Source organism: Hyperolius riggenbachi, chromosome 6, assembly GCF_040937935.1.
Source record: "Hyperolius riggenbachi isolate aHypRig1 chromosome 6, aHypRig1.pri, whole genome shotgun sequence".
Lineage (NCBI taxonomy): Eukaryota > Metazoa > Chordata > Amphibia > Anura > Hyperoliidae > Hyperolius > Hyperolius riggenbachi.
The window spans coordinates 162,471,814-162,497,616 of NC_090651.1; the positions used below are offsets into that span (position 1 = coordinate 162,471,814).

The 25,803-nt window shown below is 43.2% G+C and overlaps 1 protein-coding gene across 8 annotated transcripts in view; it reads left to right on the top strand.

The window, feature by feature from the left end:
• PRG4 (proteoglycan 4) overlaps positions 1 to 25,803 on the top strand; it is a 189,614-nt gene that overhangs the window by 78,655 nt on the left and 85,156 nt on the right. For 5 of the 8 annotated variants that reach the window (XM_068240143.1, XM_068240151.1, XM_068240147.1 and 2 more), the window contains 2 exons: positions 2,904 to 3,011; positions 19,261 to 19,368. In XM_068240143.1, coding sequence (XP_068096244.1) covers positions 2,904 to 3,011; positions 19,261 to 19,368 — 216 coding nt within the window. Of the gene's footprint in view, positions 1 to 2,903; positions 3,012 to 14,786; positions 14,898 to 19,260; positions 19,369 to 25,803 lie in introns of all 8 variants that reach the window. The other 3 variants (XM_068240145.1, XM_068240150.1, XM_068240146.1) reach the window with 2 other exon arrangements.

Here is a 25,803-nt window from a genome sequence, read left to right on the forward strand (position 1 = left end):
CATGGGAAGATGGGCTACAAAACTGTGACATTTTTTTTACAACCTACTGTAAGTGCAAGTGACATAGGAAAAAATAAAGTTGTAGTGCATATTATTCTGGAACAAATGTACATTTTACACACATGCATGCACATGCATTTTATTTTTTCACAATAGTGGTCCTTTCATAGAGCATTATAGAGTGTTTACAAATTCTAATTGCTGTTATAGCTGATATCTGGACACTATTTCTGCAATCGTTGAAAAGCCAAGCAGCCATTTGCACCTCCAAATAAACAATAGCTGCAGCTATAAAATCAATAATATATAAAATATGTAAACCCTAAAAAACCCGCATATGATTTAAAGGATAACTGAAGTGAGAAGAATATGAAGGCTGCCATATTTATTTTCTGGGGCTGTGGCTAAAAGTATTAGAGACACAGGATCAGCAGGAGAGTCAGGCAACTGGTATTATTTAAAAAGGAAAAATCTATATCCTTCTCAGTTTAGGTTCATTTTAAATCATAACAGTTGCCTGGCAGCCGTGCTGATCAGTTTGGCTGCAGTAGTATTTGGATAACACCAAAAACAAGCATGCGGATAATCTTGTCATATCTTTCACTAATGTCAGAAACACCTGATCTGCTGCATGCTTGTTCAGGGTCTATGGCTAAAAGTATTAGAGGCAGAGGATCAGCACGACAGCCAGGCAACGGGTATTGTTTAAAAGGAAATAATTATGGCAGCCTCCAAATCCCTCTCATTACAGTTGTCCTAAAAGTTTGACACTTCAAACAAATAATTGTGACAAACCTAACAGCAAGATATACACTTTCAGTGTTTCACAAAATGTTTTAAAGGGACTCCGAGCAGTGCCTGTGGGTATGTCTTTAAGCATCCCACAACTAATTAATTATATCCTTACACCTACCAGCATGATGTTTGTAATTATATCCCCCTGGGTTCTTTGTATTTCATTGCATTGTGCTGAATGGAGCTGCCGACACTGGGGAAAAGTCGTCCTGTGTAATAAAATGCTGGACTCCAAAAAGTGCAGAAACTATGGAAAGATGCATATCATTTTGAAGCTCTCTTTCTCCTCTTTCCAATGATATATAATCCGCCGCCCTACGCCTTTTTGTTTTCGCTATTTTCGCGATCGAATTTGCTGTGGTCATGATTTTGATCGCAAAAATAACGAAAACTAAAAGGCGTAGGGCGGCGGTTTATATATCATTGGAAAGAGGAGAAAGAGAGCTTCAAAATGATATGCATCTTTCCATAGTTTCTGCACTGCTCGGAGTCCCTTTAAAGGAGGTGTTCATTTAACTGAAGACAGGTTTCTGGCTAAAACTATTATATTTGTGGGTTGTTGGGTTTTTTTTTTGTTTTTGTTTTGTTTATTTTTTTTGCTTTCCCTTTCCTTTCTTAAAGGGAACCTAAACTGAGAAGGATATGGATTTTTCCTTGTAAAATAATACCAGTTGCCTGACTCTCCTGCTGATCCTGTGCCTCCAATACTATAAGCCACAGCCCCTGAACAAGCATGCAGATCAGGTGCTCTGAAGTCAGACTGGATTAGCTGCATGCTTGTTTCAGGTGTGTGATTCAGCCGCTGCTGCAGCCAAAGAGCTCAGCAGGACTGCCCCGCAACTGGTATTGTTTAAAAGGAAACATCCATATCCCTCTCAGTTTAGGTTCCCTTTAAGGACACTGTGTAATCAATAGAAGGCGATTGAAGAAGAAAAAGAAAAACAATTATGCAGATTTCTTACAGCAAACAGGAATGTCCTGATAAAGAGAACCTGATTTAACCTCCCTAGCGTTATGATTATTTCCAGATTTAGGGTCTAAAAGCCGTGCAATTTTTTCACCAGCTTTTATACCCTAAAAACAAGGGGGGAAAAACACACCACAGAGAGCAGCAGCAGCAGCTCCTGCATATAACTCACTCAGGCTCAGGGTTACTGCTCTGAGCTGCGGATTTCCATCCCGAGCTTGACTCGGGATTACTGCTAAGGAGGTTAACCCGGATTTAGGACTGAGTGCAGCTGATAATTTGCAAAAAAAAAAAAAAAAATGCAAAAAGGGTTTTTCCCCATTTTTTCTCCATTTAGTCTCAAGCTCAGCCTTATGTGAACTATAATACAGCTGTCAGTAAGTCTGATGATCCATGGTGAAAACAGAAATAACTTCAGTAACTCACAGCCAGTCCAGCATTTACACTGCCATTCCTCTCCTTCTGGGTCACATACTACCATCTTGTGGCATGAACCCTTCTTCCAGATGCTGGCACACATGATCAGGATGTCTTTGGTTTATAATATAACATGATTATGGGTGTCTATTTATTTCCATTTTAATTTGTAGCCACTTGTGAATTTCCAAAACTGTTTGTGCTGGCAGCTTAAAGGATACCAGAGGTGAAAAAAGTTGGGGGGCAGGCATTTACAGGGAGTTGTGCAGATGGCCACTGCTCCCCTCTTCTCCTCTGACACCCCTCTTTCTTACCTTCAAACCCCCTCACTTCCAGGTTGCCAAAAGTCGTTATCACTGCGCAGATTCCGCCCTGCTGCTTGCATCCTACTGTGGCCGGGAGCAGTCTGCGCATGGCCGTGATGTCACGACTGACGTCATGCACATGCACAGAACGCTCAAGGCCGCAAGCAGCCGGCTGAATCTGTGCAGTAATAACGACTTTCGGCGACTTGGGGGGTCTGAAGGTAGGGTGTCAGAGGAGAATGGTGGAGCAGTGGGCATCCGCACAGCTCCGCTTAAATGCCTGTTCTCCGTTTCTCCAACTTTTTTTTACCTCTGGTATCCTTTAAGAACAAATACTTTCTTTTATTCAGCTTCATGTAGCCACAGTAATGACTTACTAGTAATGTCTTTACTACAGTGATATTTCATTGAAATTACAGAGCCTGATCCTAACAGCCCTGATAAGAATGGTAATCCAAGAAAACCCAAAGACCCAAAGGAAAAAGATGACCCTGATGACCCAGAAAATCCAAAAAAGTCACCCAAAGGTTAATTATTTATTTTCTTATTTTGAGCTACTCATTTACTTCCTGTCATATGGACCTTTGTGACAAAAAGAAGGGGGAAATAAAAATAACAAAACTTTTCTAGCTCAGTATAAACATTTTTTTTCTTTGTTAAACAGCACATTGCTGCCTTCTGTGTTCCCATTTAGGAGATCGCCTTCCCACACCCATAGACACTGTCTCTGTGAATAGAAAATGAGGGACATTTGAGCACTGCAATTATAGACAGCAATAAAAAATGGACATGCTTTCATAATTTTAAAGGCGTGTCTGCTTCTGTTATTCTCTCTTTGGTACCTATTCAATTAACATTTCATATGAGTTTTCTCACAGGAGATTTTTTTCACAACCTTATCAAAAAAACATCTTTTAAGCCCCTAGCAGGCAGGAATAAACTGAAAATAATGTTTATATTATTTATTTACCTTTTGTTAGAGTCCCTGTTTCTGCTCAGTATGACAGCAGGTTGTACAAGATTTTGTTTTAGATATTGCTAATTAGCAGCCTGTTACCATGTTAGCATGGTAAGCTTGGCAAGCTTGGCTGCCGCGTACGAGAGATAACGGCGCAGGAGACTTGGGCGCAGGATTCAGCCGGTATATGGCTAATCCCGCTGCTGCACAAGTCCGGGCCGTGTTAATTACTATTCCCCCTCCAGGCCGCCATGGATGGTGGGGGAATGAAATAATTCGGTTTCCAGCTATCGCTGGAAGCCGAATTATTGTTTTAAAAGCAACTTGAGCTCCGTCTTCGGACGGCGCTGAAGTTACTCCCTGTGCCTGCTATAGCCGTAGTTCCTATTACGGCCAATGGTGGCGGTGGCTGCGCCCAAGTCTCCTGCACTGCTGCGCCCAAGTCTCCAGCGCTGGATTCAGCGTGTTCGTGGCTGCCTGCTTGTAGTCTTGCTCCAATGTATTGATTTATTTTATTTTCTAAGCATAGTATTACTTATGTGTCTAGCATGTGCTTTCTGGAAAAAAATGATTAGTTGGAAGTGATGGCCTGTGATCTACTTGTTTTTGAACTGTGCTGATGTTAACCCTGGAATGATTTGTTTTTGAGCCCAACAAGTTTGCATGTAACCATGGTGAATAAGATTTATAACAGGTATAGTTTGAGTTCCAGTAGGACTCTTCTTAATATAGTGTGAATGGATGTTTGTGTGGGGGGATTATATTGATTTTCAGAATTTTTGTCTGCCTCAAATAAAGGTACTAATATTTTTTGACATGCTGTATAGCTCTGTATTCTGTTAAGTAATCCATAGTACATTTTAGAATCTCCCTTTTAAACATATTTTTCATAATCTGTTATTTGCACAGTGGGACACATGACAGCACTTTCAAACAAAACTTATAACTGAATGATTTATCTGCATTGATGTGCAGAGCTCCAATAACTGGACTACATTACACAACTAGCACTCACTACAGGCAAGGGGGGGGGGGGGGGGTTAGCTTCAGTGATAATGTGTGCACAAATATGACGTAATAGACTTTCCTAATAGACATTATCATTGAAGCTAACACCCCCCTTTGCCTGTAGTGAGTGCTAGTTGTGTAATGTAGTCCAGTTATTGGAGCTCTGCACATCACTGCAGATAAATCATTCAGGTATAAGTTTTGTTTAAAAGCGCTGCCATGTCTCCCACTGTGCAAATTGTGTGTAAGTATACTTGTGGCTAGCTGCATTCACTGCTTCACATCCACTTTCAAAATTTTAGATTAGAATTAGCACATAATTTGCATCTGTTTTGTATTCAAGGCATGTATTTAGTTCCAGTGGGGCTCTGCATTGCCTCTGTAGGCTTACATTTCAGGTGCATCCTTGAGCACTGTCACTTTTTTGTCCATAATCTGTTATTGATGATGAGCACAATTTTCATCACATTTTTCCTCATATTGATGCCTGTCTGAAACTGGACTTCTTGCGTTGTGGATCTACAGTAAAACAAGATTTATCTGTTCAACAAGGTTTATCTGCTCTTTCATATCCTTACCATCTTATTTCTTGCAATGTCATCAGAACCAAATTTCAACATTTATTATTTGATTCCTCACATTCTTCCTGGATTGTTCTGACATTTATGTTGCAATGATACGGTCCCTGTTCCTTATTTTCTTTCTAATCCTTTGCCCAGCTTTATTTACATTCTGAGCTCTTGTATTACTTTCATAATGTTTCACACTGCAGTAGCAGTGTGATCAACATTCAATCATCAATATCAAGTGGTGCAAAGCAGTGAAATGATTGATATTTCAAAATTGAGTTTTGATCAGGAAAATACGTCAGGTATACATGATGAAGTTTATGCCTAGCTTAACAAAGCTCCCACCAGCCGTCAGACTCGCCCCCACCTTTAATACCTTCAAACAAGCTCTCAAGACTCACGCTCGCATACCCCCTACACCAGCACCATAATATGTACTGTTAGACACCCTCTCAAAGGATGCACCTATTGTCTCCACCCCACCCTTTAGATTGTAAGCCTCTGGCAGGGCCCTCCTCCCTAGTGTTTCCAGCTTGATTATGCAATCTTACTGACAATCACCCCTCTTGTAGACTAAAACAGTCTCTATTTTGACTTATGACACTGTATTGTTATCAAATCATTTGCATGATCTTGTTTTGTTGTGAGTTTCCGAATGTTCTACCTTGTATGTTAACCCATTTATCTATTGTGTAGTAATATGTTGGCGCTTTATAAATACAATAAATAATAATAATAATAATAACAAAGGCCAGATTGCCAATCAATTTTTTTTTTAGAAGCCCTGTAAGGTGCTGCCAGCATAAGTCTAAGCCATGAATATTTTGGTAGGATACCAAGTCTCTTTAAATTTTTGTAGAGTAGAACACCTCTCAACAGATTAATGCATTGTAAGCTCATCACAGACAAAACAACATGTCTTACAACTTGCATCAATGATTTTCCCCACATCCCAGTATCCTCAACACATCTATATACATCTCAATGCATCTTATTTTAAGCAACTTATGTAAATCCAGCAAAGAAACTGGTCAGTCAGATGACATTAATTTAGTTTCATGAATATTAAGCATGTGAAAAATGAGAACACCTTATATAAGATGTTTTTGTTACTGTAGAGTTACTGTATTATCCCAACTACAGTATATATCGTTGGATTGACAGAGCCAAATAAAAAAAAAACAGATGATGAAGATGGTAAGCCAAGAAAATCAAAAGATCCAAAACCAAAAGAAGATGGTGATGGCCCAGAAGATCCAGGAAAAAAACCTAGAGGCTAGTCAATTTTTCTGTGGGTAGGCTAAATGCTATGTGACCCGCTGAGCACATTATGGAGTGTAGCATAGCTACCTCTCTTTACTCCAGCTTGCCTCCTCTCGCCCCTTCAGCAGCTCCTTAATTCCCTGCTAGAGCTCTAGGCTCACTGTCATGTGACCCATGGATGCAAGCGAGGTGAGGGGAGGTGGCTATGCTTTCCAGCATGTTTCAGAGCATGCTCTGCATAGGGGGACCCTGTACAGTATATCAACTGTCCCAGTTTTGTAGGAAAGATGTTTTTTAAACTGAGTAAAATTACACTTTGCTGTGGTACACTGTACTGCATTCTGAGTTCTGTATACATTTCATTAAAACAGATAGTGTGGGTTCCCCCCTCCCAAGCCTCATTAACCCCTTGTCACCCATGCAGGTTGGGATAGCCAGAATGCAGAGCTCAGCTCGCTATACCAGCCCGCTATGCCAGCTATACCAGCCCGCTATGCCAGCTATACCAGCCCGCATGGTCCCTGGTATGGGGGGGCGCAGGAAGATAGGGGCGGCCAAGCCTCTGCCTCTCCCCCAGAGACAAGGGGCTGTTTTCCACCCTCATTTTTCTTACCATGTTCCTACTAATCTTCCTAATATACTTGGCAAATTTGGTGACAATAGCATGTACAGGGGCTCTGTTATTAACAGTGCAAGTCTGTGACATTGACTGCAAAAGAAAATGCCTTTGAAACACGAAAGTCAGAACATGAAATTTGCTATTTGCCTGTGGAACACCAAATTTCGATTAATTTGAAATTCAACCTTATCAAAAATGATAAGTCAAAAAACCTAGTATTTGGACTAAACTAAACATCATAAATGAACAGCCTTTACTAGCAAAACCTTGCAATGTACCTTGTCAGCCTAGCAGAGAGCATGTGCTGTCCCAGATCAGGTTGGTTCCAGGCTGAACTAATCCGCCTTTTATTTCCCTCCTGATCACACATCTCTGGGAGAATAGCAAATCTTGATGTGGATTTCTTTCCTCACCGGAACAAAGGTTTTATGGAGGACTCCTCTTACTGCAATGGCCACAAAAACACATGGAATCTATCTGTCAAAAATATATTGAATAGGGTTGGGGGGTGGAAATAGTATGTGATCCAGTACAAAGCTAATAACAGCAGGGTTTTGCATCAGAAATCTAGCTGCTGTTGAATGGTGAAAACTGGTGATGGAAATAACGATATATATATATATATATATATATATATATATATATATATATATATATATATATATATATACAGAAAATTACAGTGTATATACATATATATATATATACAGATGCAAGACACGGATCGCCATATGTACTATAGCAACACACTGGACATGGAACATACAAACTGACAATCGTACAACAGCAAAGATATATACACAGATATACAGATAACAACAGCAATCTCAGTACACAGTAGGATAGTCAAACAAGCCAATATCAATAACCAGGAGATTAAGATGAACACAGGGAGTAACAAGAGAGTAGTCAGACAGGCATGGATCGAAACCAAGAGATCAGTATAAGTTCTAGAGGCAAGGCAAGGAGCTAGGAACAAGATGTGACCAGAGCACAGGCCTAACAGCACAGAATGACTTAGAAACATCTTTCTGCTAGCCACAGTCTTAAATAGAGGAAGCTGGTCATGTGACTCCTCCAAGTGTTCACAGAGCTCCCTCTGCAGGTCAGTCCAGAAATTGCAGCGTATCCAACAACAATAGAGACCCCTGCTGGTGGACAGCGGAAGTTCATGCCAAGTCCAAAATTCACCACCAGCAGGATTCCACAGCATGACCGATTAATACAGTTTAGGTTGTAGATCAGATTCTATTATTTTGCTCTGCAATGTGTTGTCAGCACAGGTCCAAACTACAGATCAAATCTCAGTAGAGTATCAAATCTCTATAAACTTTTCATGAGACAATATTTTCATGCAGTGTGCTTAATATACCTACACCTCTCATTTTATTTTAAACAAAACATGTAAATCAAACAAAATGGCTGGTCTGTCAGATCCTGCAATTCCAAATCCATATAATTTAAATACCTGAAATATAAAAAAACACCTCTATATGATTTTGCTAAAGGTATTCCTACTATCATTGGATTGACAGAGCCAAAGAAAAATAACCCAGATGATGATGATGATGATGGTTATCCAAAACCAAAAGATCCAAATCCAAAAGCTGAGGGTGATGGCCCAGAAGATCTTGGAAAAATACCTATAAGTTAGTCAGTGTTACTGTTACATTCTGGTATTTATCTTAGCCCTTAGTTTAATGAACATTTCTTCTTTAGAGTTGGCCCGAACGGTTCGCAGGCGAATGGGAACCGGCGAACTTCCGGGGTTCGCGATCGCTGAGAACCGCAAACTTTTCCGGAAGTTCGATTTGCCCCATAGTGCATCATTAGGGTCAACTTTGACCCTCTACATCACAGTAAGCAGGCACATTGTACACTCCCTCCTGGAGCCCCCCCCCCCCCTTATAAAAGGCAGGCAGCGTCAGCCTTTTCACTCACTCGTGTGGCTGCAGTAATTGGAGAAGGGAGAGCTGCTGCAGAGGGAATATAGGGAAAGCTTAGTTAGGCTCTTGTAGGCTTGTTAGCTTGCTCCTTGCTGATTCTTATTGCTAAAAAAAGCACCCCTCAACAGCTCTTTTGAGAGCTAATCTGGTTCTTGTGATCTATTCTTTTTTTTTGTGTGTGGCCCACTTGCATTATATACATCCCTGTCAGTCAGTTGCAGCTGGCCTTTGGCCCCTCGGTGGTAATTCCTACTGTGCCACTGCCAGGCCCAGCACATTCAGTGACTACCTGTGTGTGTGACAGGCAGCTGCACATTTGTAATCCCAATCACTGCACATGTTCACTGTTCAGTGCACCTACCTACCTACCTATGTGAGCACACGCATTGTTAATACCACCAGTAATTGCACCTGTTCACGGTACGTGTGTGTGTGTGTGTGTGTGTGTGTGTGTGTGTGTGTGTGTGTGTGTGTGTGCCAGCTGCACATCTGTAATCCCAATCACTGCACATGTTCACTGTTCAGTGCACCTACCTACCTATACCTACGTGAGCGCACGCATTGTTAATGCCATCAGTCATTGCACCTGTTCACGGTACCTGTGTGTGTGTGTGTGTGTGTGTGTGTGCGTGTGACAGGCAGCTGTACATTTGTAATCCCAATCACTGCATCTGTTCACTGTTCAGTGCACCTACCTACCTACCTACCTACCTACCTACCTACCTACCTACCTACGTGAGCGCACACAGTTTTATATACCACCACCAGTCGCTGCACCTGTTCACGGTACCTGTGTGTGTGACAGCTGCACATTTGTAATACCAGTCACTGCAACCTGTTCACTGCACCTGTGTGACTGCACGCTGTTTTATATACCAGTCCGTGCATACATTGTATTAGTCAAGTCAGTCACCTTTCACTTCATTCCCCCCAATATGGACAAAACAAAAGGCAGAGCCAGAGGCAGGCCACCTGGCAGGGGTGTTCGAGGTCGCGCTGTCGTAATTTGGTGTGGCCAGCGACCAAAGTACAGTGTTTAGAAGAAGGCACGTGCCATCAACCCCCAATATTGTCAGGACATAGTTGACTATTTAACACAGAACACCTCATCTTTCTCAGCTTCCGCACAGAAGCGTGACATATCTGCTCTGATTCTGGCACCCCACTTAAAGAGACACTGAAGCGAGTAAAAAACTCGCTTCTTCTCTTATATTCAGCAGGGGCATGTGTGCCCCTGCTAAACCGCCGCTATTCCGCCATACAACGGGGGTCCCTTACCCCCCAATTCCCCCCCTGCAAAATCTACGACCAACTTGGTCATAGATTTTGCTGCTCCTAGAGGCAGGGCTAACGGCTGCAGCCCTGCCTCACAGCGCCGTCTATCAGTGGCGTATCGCCGCCTCTCCCCCGCCCCGCTCAGTGAAGGAAGACTGAGAGGGGCGGGGGAGAGGCGGAGATACGTGCTGACAGACGCGCGTGAGGCAGGGCTGCAGCGGTTAGCCCTGCCTCAATACGGAAGAGATCCCCGGCGAGGACGGAGGGGATTTGGAGGGTAAGGGACCCCCGTTGTGCGGCGGGATAGCGGCGTTTTAGCAGGAAAACACATGCCCCTGCTGAATATAAGAGAAGAAGCGAGTTTTATACTCGCTTCAGATTCTCTTTAACACTCAGTCAGCTGCCACCAACAAAGTGCCATCACCCCAGGGCTCAGCGGTGTGGAAATTTGTGTGTGTGTCTGCCTCAGATGAGAGCAATGCCATCTGTACTCTCTGCCACCGAAAATTGAGCCGTGGAAAGACGAAGACCCGTGTAGGGACAACTACCTTATGAAGGCACATGATTACAAAGCACAAACTGCAATGGGATGACCACCTGAGGAAAAGCAGCACACAAAAGCAAAGCCACAAACCGCAGTGGAAGATACCAGGTCGCAATTATTTCTCAAAAAAGGCGATACCTAAACTGTACTGTGATGTTGAAAGGCAAGTGGTGACATCTCTGGCACACAGTGTTGGGTCAAGGGTCCGTCTGACCATGGATGCCTGGTCTGCAAAGCACGCACAGGCCTGCCTGAAGACTAAGTCAGTCCCCACACACAGCATCTCTGCCTGCACGCCGTGTGACTGCCTGCCCCAAGACTAAGTCGGTCCCACACAGCATCTCTGCCTGCAGGCCACTTGACTGCCTTCTCCGCCACCACCAACAGGGTCCACCAGGACTCCAGGGGGATTTCTGAATTTTTAAGGCCGCTGCTAGCTGGTGCGTGTACATGCCTGCCTAATTTTTCTGGCTGCACTGCAGCTGCAACAACAAAACAAAAGGCATGTACATGTGTCAATTCCCCTTCGTGATCATTACCTTGCAGCGGTGAAGGGGCTTGCATATCACAATGAAGCAATGACCGACGGCTATATGAGTGTGTTGGGGTTGGGGAGCACACCTGTCCCAAGAAAATAGATAATAAGGTCATTGCTTCATTGTGGACAGAGCAAATTCGATCAGCTGGACACTCAGTCACTGCTGTTCTGTCATTCAGCTACCTCAACCCGACCATATGGGCTTGAAAACCGCCTGCACTCTGGTCATGGTGCGCACCAGTCCAGCACGGCCATCACTACACAAACAGCTGTTTGCGGTGCGTTACACAGTGAGATTGGTCTGTCAGTGTGAAGCAGTACACTAATCACGCTACCTGATTAATGTATACACATGCAAGATGTTTTAACCTGCTGAGCGGTCTGGACGAGCTCAGCTCGTCCAACACCGCCAGAGGCTGCCGCTCAGGCCCTGCTGGGCCGATTTCCACCAAATAAAAAGCAGCACACGCAGCCGGCACGTTGCCAGCCGCGTGTGCTGCCTGATCGCCGCTGCAGCGCGGCGATCCGCCGCGTGCAGCGGCGAAAGAGGGTCCCCCCAGCCGCCCGAGCCCAGCGTAGCCGGAACAAACAGTTCCGGCCAGCGCTAAGGGCTGGATCGGAGGCGGCTGACGTCCGGACGTCGGCTGACGTCCATGACGTCACTCCGCTCGTCGCCATGGCGACGAGGGAAGCGAAACACGGAGGGCCGCTCATTGCGGCCTTCCGTGTTATTCCTTGCCGCCGGAGGCGATCGGAAGATCGCCTCCGGAGCGCCCTCTAGTGGGCTTTCATGCAGCCAACTTTCAGTTGGCTGCATGAAATAGTTTTTTTTTTATTTAAAAAAAACCCTCCCGCAGCCACCCTGGCGATTTAATCAGAACGCCAGGGTGGTTAAAGCACTTTAGGCCTCCAATTTAGCATGCAATGTGATTTCTGCCCTTAAAACGCTGCTGTGCGTCAAATCCTGATTTTTTTTTCCTGGGGAGTTTTGGCGTGTATCCCACTCATCCGTGCAAAAACTCAGATGTTAGACCCCTTGAAACTTTTATGGGCAGCATAAATGTTTCTAGTTTTCAAAGTTCGCCTCCCCATTGAAGTCTATTGCGGTTCACATAAGTTTGCATGTTCGCGAACGTTTGTGGAAGTTCGCGAACGTGGTTTGTGAACCGAAAATCAGAGGTTCGGGCCATCTCGGTTCATCCTAACGTTCCACAGAGTAAGTAAAAGTTAGAACCTATCTGTTTTTTTTTATTTCTAGATGGGCCCATTTGGAGGAGACTAATTTATGTCTTCTCACATGGACCCTTGTGACAAGAAAAGAGGGAAATAGGCACACAATTCAGAAAAGTGGAAATGTTTCCAGTTCAGGAAGAAAATATTATTTATTTATTTAAATGGTAGATTGTTGCTTTCTGTATCCCCATTTAGGAGATTCCCATCCCAGTAACCACTGTCACTAAGAACAGAAAATGAGGAAATGACAGCAATACAAACTGGACTGGCGCTCTAACCCTTCCCTTGTTTTTCTTTTGGTATTACAACCCTCACTATCTCTCTTGCTCTTTTTTACCATTCTTTTATACCAACCTTGGCTACGTCTAGTGTTTCTTCATCCAGCCACCTTGCACATGGTTTTACCTTCGCCTTCTTAAGTACAGTCATGCTTTCATAATTATTTTAGGCATATTTCCATCTTCCATTCTCTCTACATATCACAGCCACCTGACTGCGCTTTTATATGCTTAATAATATTTTGTCTCTTTAACTCATTGGTATAAGGTATTCTCCAGATAACACCTTATTTTACTGGTCCAGCAAATTTTCTTGGTATCTTTAAATATTCTTAGACTTTATTCATCAACTTCCACATCTCTACTCAGCATAACATCACTGGTTGCATCATATTTTTATTTTCATATTTATGGTTATCAGTTTGTTTTTAGAAATGGTTAGGTTAGTATAGCAAGCGTGGCTGCCTGCTTGTATTATCAGTCTAATGGGCTTGTTCCTTTTAGAAGTGCTCTTTAAAATGAAAATTTGGACACTTCTTCAAACATTTTTTGATGTACTACCAGTTTTTGTTCTGTACATTATTTTACTGTCTAAGTTATTTCTACTATATAATTGGATTGACAGAGCCAAAGCAAAAAAGCCCTGACGACAATGATGATGATAATCCAAGAAAACCGAGAGACCCAAACTCAATAGATGATGATGACCCAGAAGATGCAGGAAAAACCCCTAGAAGTTAGTCAACTGCGGTATATATATATATATATATATATATATATATATATATATATATATATATATGTATGTATGTATGTATATATATATATATAACATTTCTGTGGCCCCATTTAGAAGACTCCTTTCCAATCCCATCCAATCAGAAAATGTAATGAGGGAAATCTGAGCAAAGCAGTGTTACACGGCAATAAAAAAAACTGTCATAAGCTTTAACGGATGGCTACTTTAAGAATGTAATTCAATTTATGTACAGCATATGGAGTTTACAGTTCATGCCATGGATATGTTCATTAAGTTTGCATAAATTAAGCAATGTTCTACCAGTGAAAATTATGGTTATTGCTTTGTGCATATTTTCACAATTTAACATCTTACAGTTTAAAGGAATACTGTAGCAGGGTAGGGGGAAAATTAGTTGAACTTACCCAGGGTTTCTAATGGTCCCCCGCGGACATCTTGTGCCCGTGCAGCCACTCACCGATGCTTCAACCCCGCCTCCGGTTCACTTCTGGAATTTCAGACTTTAAAGTCTGAAAATCACTGCGCCTGCCCTAGCTCCCGCTGACATCACCAGGAGTGTACTGCGCAGGCCCAGTATGGTCTGTGCCTGCACGGTACGCTCCTGGTGACATCAGTGGGAGCGAGGACACGGCAACGCAGGCGTAGTGGTTTTCAGACTTTAAAGTCTGAAATTCCAATAGTGAACTGGATACGGGGCCGGAGCATCGGTGAGTGGCTGCGCGGGCACAGGATGTCTGCGGGGGACCATTAGAAGCCCCGGGTAAGTTCAACTCATTTTCCCCCGACCCCCCTACAGTATTCCTTTAAATAAAAGAATACACCATATTATACAGTTATCAGCACATAGAGTTCACTGTTTTAAATAGGTTTTATTCTAGAAACATATAGCTCATGGTTATAGCATATTATCCAGATATCACCTTCTTTTACTGGTACAGCGATTCTTCTTAATATCTTTCTTTTAAACATTTGTGGAGTTTGCTTATCACTTTTTGTTAAGAGTCCACATCTCTGCTCTGTATGACAACACTGGTTGTACTACAATTTGATTCTGATATTTATGATTAGCAGTTTGTTTTTAAATACTGTAGGTTCATGAAAGGTTGGCGAGCTTCGCTGCCTGTTTACAGTATATTTTCACTCTGATGGGGTGATTCCTTTTATTTTCTATGTCTAACTTACTAGTACTCTTAATTGTGTACATTTGAAGACTTCTTTAAATCTTCTTTAATCTACCTCCAGTACTAGCTATACATGTACTGATGATTTTACTGTTTTAGTTATTCCCACTATATGTCATTGGGTTGACAGAGCCAAAGCAAAAAAGCCCTGATGATGATGATGCTAATGCAAGAAAACCAAAAGATCCAAAGCCAAAACATGGTGGTGATGGCCCAGAAGATCCAGGGAAAAAATCTAGAAGTTAGTTAATTTTTTTGTTATATTCTGCTATTCATCATATCTCTGTTTTATAATTAAACTTTTGTCAGATGCCCATTCACTTCTGGTCACATGGACCATTGAGGCAAGGAAATAGGGATTTTTTTTCTAGTTCAGTAGCTAAAGATTATTATTTTTTTAGCAGTTTGCTGCTTTTCCCCCCCTTCAATTAAGAGATTACAATTCCACCCCAGTGGCCACTGTCAGTGAGAACAGAAGATAAGGGAAATCTGAGCAGTTCAATCCTAGACAGCAATAACAATGCTCTAATTGCCCATATTAATGAGCTACATATGTAGCTAGTCGCTAGCACACGGGAGCGTGTGCACGACAGATCGGCGACAGCTCGTCACCGGGTCCCTCCGCATACACACTATGGAAGAGGGATTAGTGGTGCGACGGAAGCTGTCGCCGATGTTCCTCCCCCCCCGCCGGAAGCTCTGTGAATTCACTATTGGTTGCTGTCGTTAGTCCGCATACACACACGGACTAGCGACAGTTGCGGCGAAGTTGCGGCGGCAACTGTCACCAGGCGATTGACCGCGCCAATCGCCTGGCAACAGCAGCGACGGGCGATGGTTCTGGGCGAGCGCCATACTCACGGGCGACGTGGTATCGGCGACAATTGTAGCCCGTGAGTATGGGGCTTTACACTCCCCTGCTTTATCTTCTGACACTACAGCCCTGTGTGGGTTTTGGCCACTTCTACAATTTGCCTCCATTCATCTCTCTCTCTCTCTCTCTCTCTCTCTCTCTCTTGCTCTATTTCATAATGCCCTTATCACCATCTTGGCTAGGTTTGCTATTATGTCATCCAACCACTCTGTTGAGTAAAGGCTTGGTTACAGAATTTATTCAAAGATAGTGCTTCTTCCATTCTCTATACATGTCCCTGCCATCTGAGCTACTGTGCTTTTATATGCTTTAGCCTCTCTATTAATCATTCCAGTTCATGGCTAGAGCATATTGTCCAAAAATCACCTTCTTTTACTACTCTAGCAAAACTTCTTAACCCTCCTGGCAGTTTATTAAAATCCACCAGGGGGCAGCGCAGCAGTCTTTTTTAATTTTTTTTTAAATCATGTAGCGAGCCAAGGGCTCGCTACATGATAGCCGCTATGCAGCAGCATCCCCCCGCCCGCTTCGATCGCCTGCGGCGATCTCCGATCAGGAAATCCCGTTCAATGAACGGGATTTCCTGGAGGGCTTCCCCCGTCTCCATGGCGACGGGGCGGGATGACGTCACCGACGTCATCACGTCATTGGGAGTCCAGATCCACCCCTCAGCGCTGCCTGGCATTTATTGGCCAGGCAGCGCACGGGGTCTGGGGGGGGGGGGGGGGCGCGCCAGAGCGGATAGCGGCGATCGAGCGCGGGGCGGCGGCGATCGTGTGCTCACGCAGCTAGCAAAGTGCTAACTGCATGCAGCAAAAAAAATATGCAAATCGGCCCAGCAGGGCCTGAGAAAACCTCCTGCGCGGCTTACCCCGAACTACGTTCGGGGTTACCGCCAGGAAGGTTAATATCTTTCTCTCAACTATTCATAGAGTTTGCTCACCACCTTTCTTTTAGAGTCCACGGCACATACGAAATTAACTTTTTTCTCCTAGGAGATAACTTTTCTTCTTTTGTTTAAAATATCTTTTCTGCACTCTGCAATTGAAAAAGTACTATTGAGAATTTTCTTGCATACTGGTAGTTAGGTAAAAGCATTTTATTGATAAGGTATGAAAAATATTATTTAGGAGAAAACGTAGGAGACAAATTGAATTGAATAAGGGCCCATGTCTCTGCTCCGCATGACATTACTAGTCATACCAGCTTTTAATATTTCTCCATAGCAGTTTTTATAAATAGGTTCATGCTATTATCTTTCTAATATATTTATTAATATTACCTTCAGTGTCTAGTAGTGCTTTTAATTATGTAAGTTTAGTGACTCCCTCAAAATTTATTTTACCTACTACCAGTACTACCTATATATGATATTACTGGCTTAGATATTTTTACTGTGTATCATCATTGAATTGACAGAGCCAAATAAAAAAAGCCCTGATGATGATGATTATGATGATGATGATGATGGTGGCAATCGAAGAAAACCTAAAAACACAAAGTCAAAAGATGGCAATGGCCCAGAAGATCCAGGGAAGAAACCTAGAAGTTAGTTACTATATATATATATATATATATATCTATATATATATATATTTACCTTGCATGTCTCAATTTACAAAATTCCTTTCCTATCCCATCAACTACAGTCCCACGGAAAAGATAAGGGAAATATGAGCAATGTAGTGCTAGACAGCAATAAAAACTCAACAGAAGCTCTAACCCTTCCACCCTTTCCCCTACTACCAGTACTACCTGTAATTAATTTTACTGGCTTAGCTATTCCCACTATGTATCATTGAATTGACAGAGCCGAATCAAAAAGGTCCTTATGATGAGAATAGCAATCCAAGAAAACCTAAACATCCCAAATCAAAAGATGATGGTGGTGGCCCAGAAGATCCAGGAAAGCTACCTAGAAGTTAGTTAACTTGGATATATATATTTATTTATTATTTTTTTATTTTTTTGTCCCCATTTAAGAGAATCCTTTCCCATCCTATCAACCACTGTCCTAAAGATGAGGGAAATTTGAGCAGTGCAGTGCTATACAGCAACAGAAAGAAGGAAAAAAAACTTCACAGGAGCTCTAACCCTCCCACTTCTAGTCACAAAAATAAAAAGCTGTGGAGGATTGGATGCTTTAACCACCCTGGCGTTCTATTAAGATCACCAGGGCGGCTGCATGAGGGTTTTTTTTAAATAAAAAAAAAACTATTTCATGCAGCCAACTGAAAGTTGGCTGCATGAAAGCCCACTAGATGGCGCTCCGGAGGCGTTCTTCTGATCGCCTCCGGCGGCCAAAAGTAACACGGAAGGCCGCAATGAGCAGCCTTCCGTGTTTTGCTTACTTCGTCGCCATGGCGACGAGCGGAGTGACGTCATGGGCGTCAGCCGACGTCCTGACGTCAGCCGCCTCCGATACAGCCCTTAGCGCTGGCCGGAACTATTTGTTCTGGCTGCTCAGGGCTCAGGCGGCTGGGGGGACCCTCTTTCGCCGCTGCTCGCGGCGGATCGCCGCAGAGTGGCGGCGATCGGGCAGCACACGCGGCTGGCAAAGTGCCGGCTGCGTGTGCTGCTCTTTATTTCATCAAAATCGGCCCAGCAGGGCCTGAGCGGCACCCTCTGGCGGTAATGGACGAGCTGAGCTAAGGTGGTTAAAATGCAATTTAAGATATGTATAGCACAGGAAGTTTTCTGTTGATGTCTGAATTATGTAAAACAAACTTTGAATAAATCAAGCAATGCTCTGCCATTAAAAATCATGGTTATTGCTTTAGTAGAATTACATATGCACATTTTCATACTTTAACATCTTTAACATTTAAATGAAAGAAGAAACCATTATACACAGTTATCAGTACATGGATTTTTTTTTCAATTTAACCCCTTGAGGTCCAGAGCTTTATACTCCCTAGTGACCAGGCAATTTTTTACAATTCAGCACTTCACAGCTTTAACAATGAATTGCTCGGTCATACAACCTAAATGAATTTTACCTCCTTTTCTTCTTACCAATACAGCTTTCTGTTGGTGGTCTCTGATTGCTGCTGCAATTTTTTTTTTAAATCAATGAAAAAGACCTGATTTAAAAAAAAAATACCACTATTACTTTTATTTCCCCTCTCCATCCCCTACAATAGCCCTAGATTACATTACATTCACTAAACTGCACATACATAGGCATATGCCTATGATAAGGATTCGATTGTGAGCCACTCCAGGCGACAGTTAAGTGACAAGGCTGTACTCTGTGCAGCGCTGCGCTAGACTGCAGCGCAGTACACGTTTCTTACCGCTTTTGATATAAATAGCCTGCCAGCGGACCAGTTAGCCGCAGACGACCAGTTTACGCCAATCGGCGTTAGCTGCTCGTCAAGAGGTTAATACCTGTAATTCAAATATTCTTACAACTTACAGCTTGCTCATCACTGTTTGTAAGGAGTCCATGCCTCTGCTCCATTTGACACTGCAATATAAGTGTTTGTCTTTGTCTTTTGTCTTTTAGTTGTACCAGATTTTAATATTTCTGGTTAGCAGTTTGTTTTAAAAATAGGTTCATGCTATTCTCTATCTAATGGGCTTATTCATTTTATCTTCTATGTCCAGTAGTGTTCATAACTATGTAGGTTTGGTGACTACTTCAAAAATTCTTTAACCTACTACTAGTACTACCTATATTTGATTTTACTGGACTATCTATTACCACTATGTATAATTGAATTGACAGAGCCAAATCAAAAAAGTCCTGATGATGATGGCAATCCAAGAAAACCTAAAGACCCAAGGTCAAGAGATGATGATAGTGGCCCAGAAGATCCAGGGAAGACACGTAGAAGTTAGTTAACTTTTCTGAATATATATATATATATATATATATATATATATATATATATATATATATATATATATATATATATATATATATATAAATAATATATATATTACTTTGGAATCACTCATTTAGGAGATTCCTTTCCTGCCTTACTAACATGTATCTCAGAAAAGATGAGGGAAATCTGAGCAATGCGGTGCTAGACAAAAAATGAAACCCTCCCAACCCTAATTATAAAATGGAAAGGTGTAGAGAGATGGCTATTTTAACTCTGGGCCGTGGCTAAAAGCTACCGCGTGCAGTGTGGTGAACGTGTTGTCAAAAACCTGAACGGTGCTTGCCTTTTTCATGATTGCTAACTCAGTAAAGGACCAGCCCTTAAAGCGTTGCTATCATATAAATCCGGCGTAGCGGGGTCTGAACCCTCTATAACAGTAATTATAGATTGATGGTATACCTTGAAATGAATCAGAGCACTCAGTATATCATTTTATATAAAAAAAATTGTATTTGCTTATCATACAACAGATATACAAAATATGAACAGTTCCAAGTAGTGTTTCCTTCTAACAGTTTTCCATCTCATCAAAGCTTTAGAGCCAAGCGATAATCAATCTTCTAAGTACATTCAAAAAAGAATATAACGGTTGTGTTATGTAGAATAAGATCAAAAGTAGTCTCATCTGTATCAATAGCTGTGTATATAGTAGCTGTGTAAAAATTGTAGTAATCTTCTTAAAGAAATGGCATAAAAAATAGCTTCTAAAAAAACTTCTTGCTAAAATCTTAACAGAACTTAATGCTGAAAATTGAATAAAGTAAATCAACAGAATATTCGTCTCTGTCATCTCTTCAGCATCTAGAACCACGTGTGGGAAGGCAGCTTCTGCCTCGTGTGTATTCTCAGGAGATTGGTAGGCTAGTGCAAATTATGAGCTTTCAGCTCCTACTTTTATAGTGATTGGATGCAATATGGCCGCCCAATCTGGAATTTCCCTAAATCCCAGGTTCTGATTGGCTGAAACTTCCGTGCGTAGCTCGCTATCTATGACATTTAAAATACCCATAACACTTTTTTGTTTTGAATACCTTTATTATCTTAACTGTGAGAATCTATATAGGTTTGCAATGTTTACACATTCTGATTAGGTCATTTCTGACACAGTTAATTAAAAATGGACGTCACCAGCCATCTTGTCTGCTGGTTGATTTATTTGCCCCAGACATTTGGACTTTCAAACATTAAACAATGTCATTTATGACACATTTCTGATAATGTATCCTTCTGCTAATTAGTTTGGAATATGTCTGTCCTTTTCCAAAATGAAAAATTGGTCAGGTTGACCCAGTAAAAAGTCTACAGCAATTTAAGACTAATTGAGGTACACAGGGCTTCAAATATACTCATTTAAATATAAAGCTTATTTATAATTCGTCTTAAAACAATTAATCATATAAGATATAATTGCATATTAAAACGTAATTTAAAATCCTGTTCTATAAATGTGTCTCATAAAAATAAATACATTTAATATTTTCCACTGGCAGAGGTCCCCATTTAATAATTTTTAAATAATTGGGAAAACCCCTTATTGTTTTATATAGTTGATGAATTTTCCCAAAACATGGCATATATTATCAGTGTTCATCTAGCTGAGACGTCCTGCAGGCAATAAGAACATATAAACAATCTTCTAGAACTAAAATGATCTTATGAAAATGTTTTACTGTCTCATCTATCACTGGCAAAATCCAGCTTTTAAAATGTGTTTCAAAGTATTAAAATCTATTATGTGTAATTATAGGTTTAACAATAATTATTTCTTTCTTTAGAAGGACTGTATTGATTATTAATATTTATATGGAATAACTGAGCACATATATATGATTGCTGCAGTAATGCTACTTTTAAAACTTGTTTCCAGGCTTCACACAGAACACTTATCTATAACCTTGACACTTGAAAGATGCTTGTAACAAACAAAAATGTTTTAGCTTCTAAACTAAAATAATCTAATTATGAGTTTCACTGCCTGGAGTATGCCGAGATGTCCCAGAGCAAGATTTTTGCTCAGAGCATAAAGATGAGGGAAATCTGAGCAATGCCGTACTAGACAGCAATGAAACCCTCCCAACCCTAATTATACAATGGAAAGTTGTGGAGAGATGGCTATTATAACCTTCTGGGCAGTAGCTAAAAGCTACCGCGTACAGTGCGGTGAACGTGTGCCCTGCAAATCTCCTGCATCGTAAGATGACTCCAATCGGCATGAACGAGACCTGAGAGCACCACTGTCTTACCGCCAATCGGCGTTAGGCGGTCAGGAGATGGTTAAAATAGGTTGTAGTCACCTTCTTTTACTAGTTCACAGATATTTTTGTGCCAGTTTCCACAATGTACTCCATTTACGGAATACATTGTAGAAACTGGCACAATAAAGTGTGTGCTGTAACCTGTGGTTAGAGATGGCCCAACCGGTTCGCCGGCAAACAGTTCCCGGCGAACTTCCAGGGTTCGCGATCATGGAGAACTGCAAACTTTTCCGGAAGTTTGGTTCGCCCCATAGTGCACCATTAGGGTCAACTTTGACCCTCTACATCACAGTCAGCAGGCATATTGTAACCAATCAGGCTACACTCCCACCTGGAGCCACTCCCCCCTTATAAAAGGCAGGCACCGCCGGCCATTTTACTCGCTCATGTGCCTGCAGTAAATAGAGAAGGGACAGCTGCTGCTTCTGAAAACTTTCATAGGGAAAGATTAGTTAGGCTCTTGTAGGCTTGTTAGCTTGCTCCTTGCTGATTCTTATTGCAAAAATAGCACCCCACAACATCTCTTTTGAGAGCTAATCTGGTTCTTGTGATCTATTTTTTTCTGTGTGTCCCACTGACACTTGTGTTGCATAGACAGCCTTGATAATTCATACTGTGTGTGTGCCACTGCCAGGCCCAGCACATTCAGTGACTACCTGTGTGTGTGTGCCAGGTGCACATTGTAATACCCACTGCATATACCTACCTCTTCACAGTGCACCCACCTACCTACGTGAGCTGAGTGCACGCAGTGTCACTGTGCCTGACCGCTACCTGTCTGTGTGTGACAGGTGCACATTGTAATACCCAGTACTGCATATACCTACCTACCTGTTGTTCACAGTGCATCCACCTACCTACGTGAATGCACGCAGTGTCACTGTGCCTGTCCACTACCTGTCTGTGTGTGACAGGTGCACATTGTAATACCCAGTACTGCATATACCAACCTACCTGTTGTTCACAGTGCACCCCACCTACCTATGTGAGGACACGCAGTGTCACTATGCCTATCCAATACCTGTCTGTGTGTGACAGGTGCACATTGTAATACCCAGTACTGCATATACCTACCTACCTGTTGTTCACAGTGCACCTTCCTACCTATGTGAGCACACGCAGTGTCACTGTGCCTGTCCGCTACCTGTCTGTGTGTGACAGGTGCACATTGTAATACCCATCACTGCATATACCTACCTGTTGTGTTCAGTGCACCCACCTCATCACTGCATATACCTACCTGTTGTGTTCAGTGCACCCACCTCATCACTGCATATACCTACCTGTTGTGTTCAGTGCACCCACCTACCTAAGTGAGTGCACGCAGTGTGATATAGCACTCCATGCATACCTGTTAACTGCACCTGTGTGACTGCACATTGTATTAGTCAAGTCAGTGCATACCTTTCACTTCATTCCCCCCGATATGGACATAATGGACAAAACAGGTAGTGGCAGAGGTAGAGGCAGACCCAGAGGAAGGCCACCCAGCAGGTCTGTGCGAGGTCATATTGATGTGATTTCGTGTGGCCCTGGCCCAAAGTACAGTGCTCAGAAGAAGGCACGTCCCATCAACTCCCAAGATTGTCAGGACGTGGTTGACTATTTAACACAGAACACCTCATCTTCCGCAGCCACCAGCGCTACTACAAGCACCACATCCATTGCATTTGACACTTCGCAGGAGTTAATTGGTGGGGAATTAACTGGTTCACAGCCATTATTGTTACAACCAGATTAAGGCGCTAAGCAAGTTACACCACCTCATATGTCTGAGTTAGGCAGTGACACTATGGACGTAATGTGTGAAGACAATGAAGTACCTGCTGTTGGTGCACTTTATGAGGTGTCTGAGGCAAGCTAAGCTGGGCAGGATGATTGTGATGATGACGATGATACGGATCCCACGTATGTTCCCAATAGAGGAGATGAACAGGGGGACAGTTCAGAGGGGAAGTCAGAGAGGAGTAGGAGGAGACAAATTCCTGAAAGAAGCAGGGGGAGCTCGTCGTCAGAAACAGCTGGTGACAGTGTCCGGAGTCACGTATCGCCACCTATGGAAAGCCAGCCAACATGCCCTTCAACGTCAGCTGCTGATGCCACCATAGTGCCATCACTCCTGGGGGGTTCAGCGCCAGCGCTTTGGAATTTTTTTTATGTGTTTGTCTCAGATTGGAGCAATGCCATCTGTTCTCTCTGCCTCTAAAAATTGAGCTGTGAAAAGGCCAACACTCACGTAGGGACAAGTGCCTTATGAAGGCACATGGAGAAAAGGCACAAACTGCATTGAGAAAAGCACCTGAGCAAAAGCAGCACACAAAAGAAAAGCCACCCTCCTTCTCCTCTTCCTGCTTCAGGTGCAGCATCTTCAGCCGCTTTCTCCCTTGCACCTTCACAGCCACCCTCCTCCACTCCACCTCTGCCCTTGAGTTGTTCCTGCTTCTCTGTCCACAGCAGCCAGGTGTCCGTGAAGGAAATCTTTGAGCAGAAGAAGCCAATTTCTGCCAGTCACCCCCTTGCCCAGCGTCTGACAGCTGGCGTGGCGGAACGGTTAGCTCGCCAGCTGTTACCATACAAGCTGGTGGACTAAGTACATATGTGGCCATTGGGACACCGCAGTGGAAGATACCAATCGGCAATTATTTCTCTAAAAAGGCGATACCCAAACTGTACCGTAAAGTTGAGAGGCAAGTGGTGTCATCTCTGGCACACAGCGTTGGGTCAAGGGTCCACCTGACCACGGATGCCTGATCTGCCAAGCACGGTCAGGGCAGGTACATTACTTACACAGCCCATTGGGTCAACCTGGTGACGGATGGCAAGCAGGGAGTACATGGTTGTGCAGCGGACCAACTTTTGACACCTCCATGGCTTGCAGGCAGACCTCCTGCCTCCTCCTGCTACATCCTATTAGCTGTCATCTTCCTCCTCCTCCTTGGCTGAGTGGCAGTTCAACTCTACTGGTGCTGCGATCTCCTCTCCAGCTACACAGCCCCATTTCCCCAGGGCCTATGCTGCATGCCAGGTACGACGGTGTCACGCCATCTTAGACATGTCTTGCCTCAAAGAGGAGAGTCACACTGGAGCAGCTCTCCTGGCTGCTCTTAACAAACAGGTGGATCAGTGGCTGACCCCGCAGCCCGCACCAGTTGGAGATCGGAAACGTAGTGTGTGACAAAACGGCAGCAATCTCTTTTCCGCTTTGAATTTGGGAAAGCGGACACATATACCTTGCATGGCACATGTGCTGAATCTAGTCATTCAAAGATTTGTGTCAAAGTACCCAGGCTTAGAGGACGTCCTGAAGCAGGCCAGGAAGTTGTGTGGGCATTTCAGGCGGTCTTACACGGCCATGAGACGCTTTGCGGACATTCAGCGGAGAAAAAACTTGCCGGTGAGACGCTTGATATGTAATAGCCCGAATCGCTGGAATTCGACCCTGGTCATGTTCTCTCGCCTGCTAGATCTGGAGAAAGCCGTCACCCAGTACCTGTACAATTACAGTAAAAGGACACAATCTGGGGAGATGGGGATGTTGTGGCCCAACAACTGGACACTGATGTGAAATGCATGCAGGCCCATGCGGCCGTTTGAGGAGGTGACAAACCTGGTGAGTCGCAGTGAAGGCACCATCAGCGACTTGATCCCGTACGATTACTTCCTGGAGGGTGCCGTGCGTACAGTGGTGGATCAAGCTGTGGAGGAGCGTGAAGAGAAACAGTTATGGCAGGAACAGTTGTGGGAGCAATTTTCATCAGAATCAGATGTTTCCTCAACACCTGTGGCAGCACAGAGGGGGGGGGGGGGTAGGAGGAAGAGTCGTGTGGGGAAGAGGAGTCAGACTCGGATGATGAGGAAGGTGTTTCTTTGGAGGAGGCGGCAGAAGAACAATCGCAGCAGGTGTTGCAGGGGGCTTGTGCTGCTTGACATTCCCGTGGTATTGTTCGTGGCTGGGGGGAGGAGAAGGACTTTCCTGATGTCACTGAGTAAGAGCAAGAGGAGATGGATAGTACGTCTGGATCCAACTTTGTGCAGATGGTGTCTTTCATGCTGTCCAGCCTGTTGAGGGACCCCCATATAAAAAAACTCAAGGGGAATGAGCTGTAGTGGGTGGCCATGCTACTA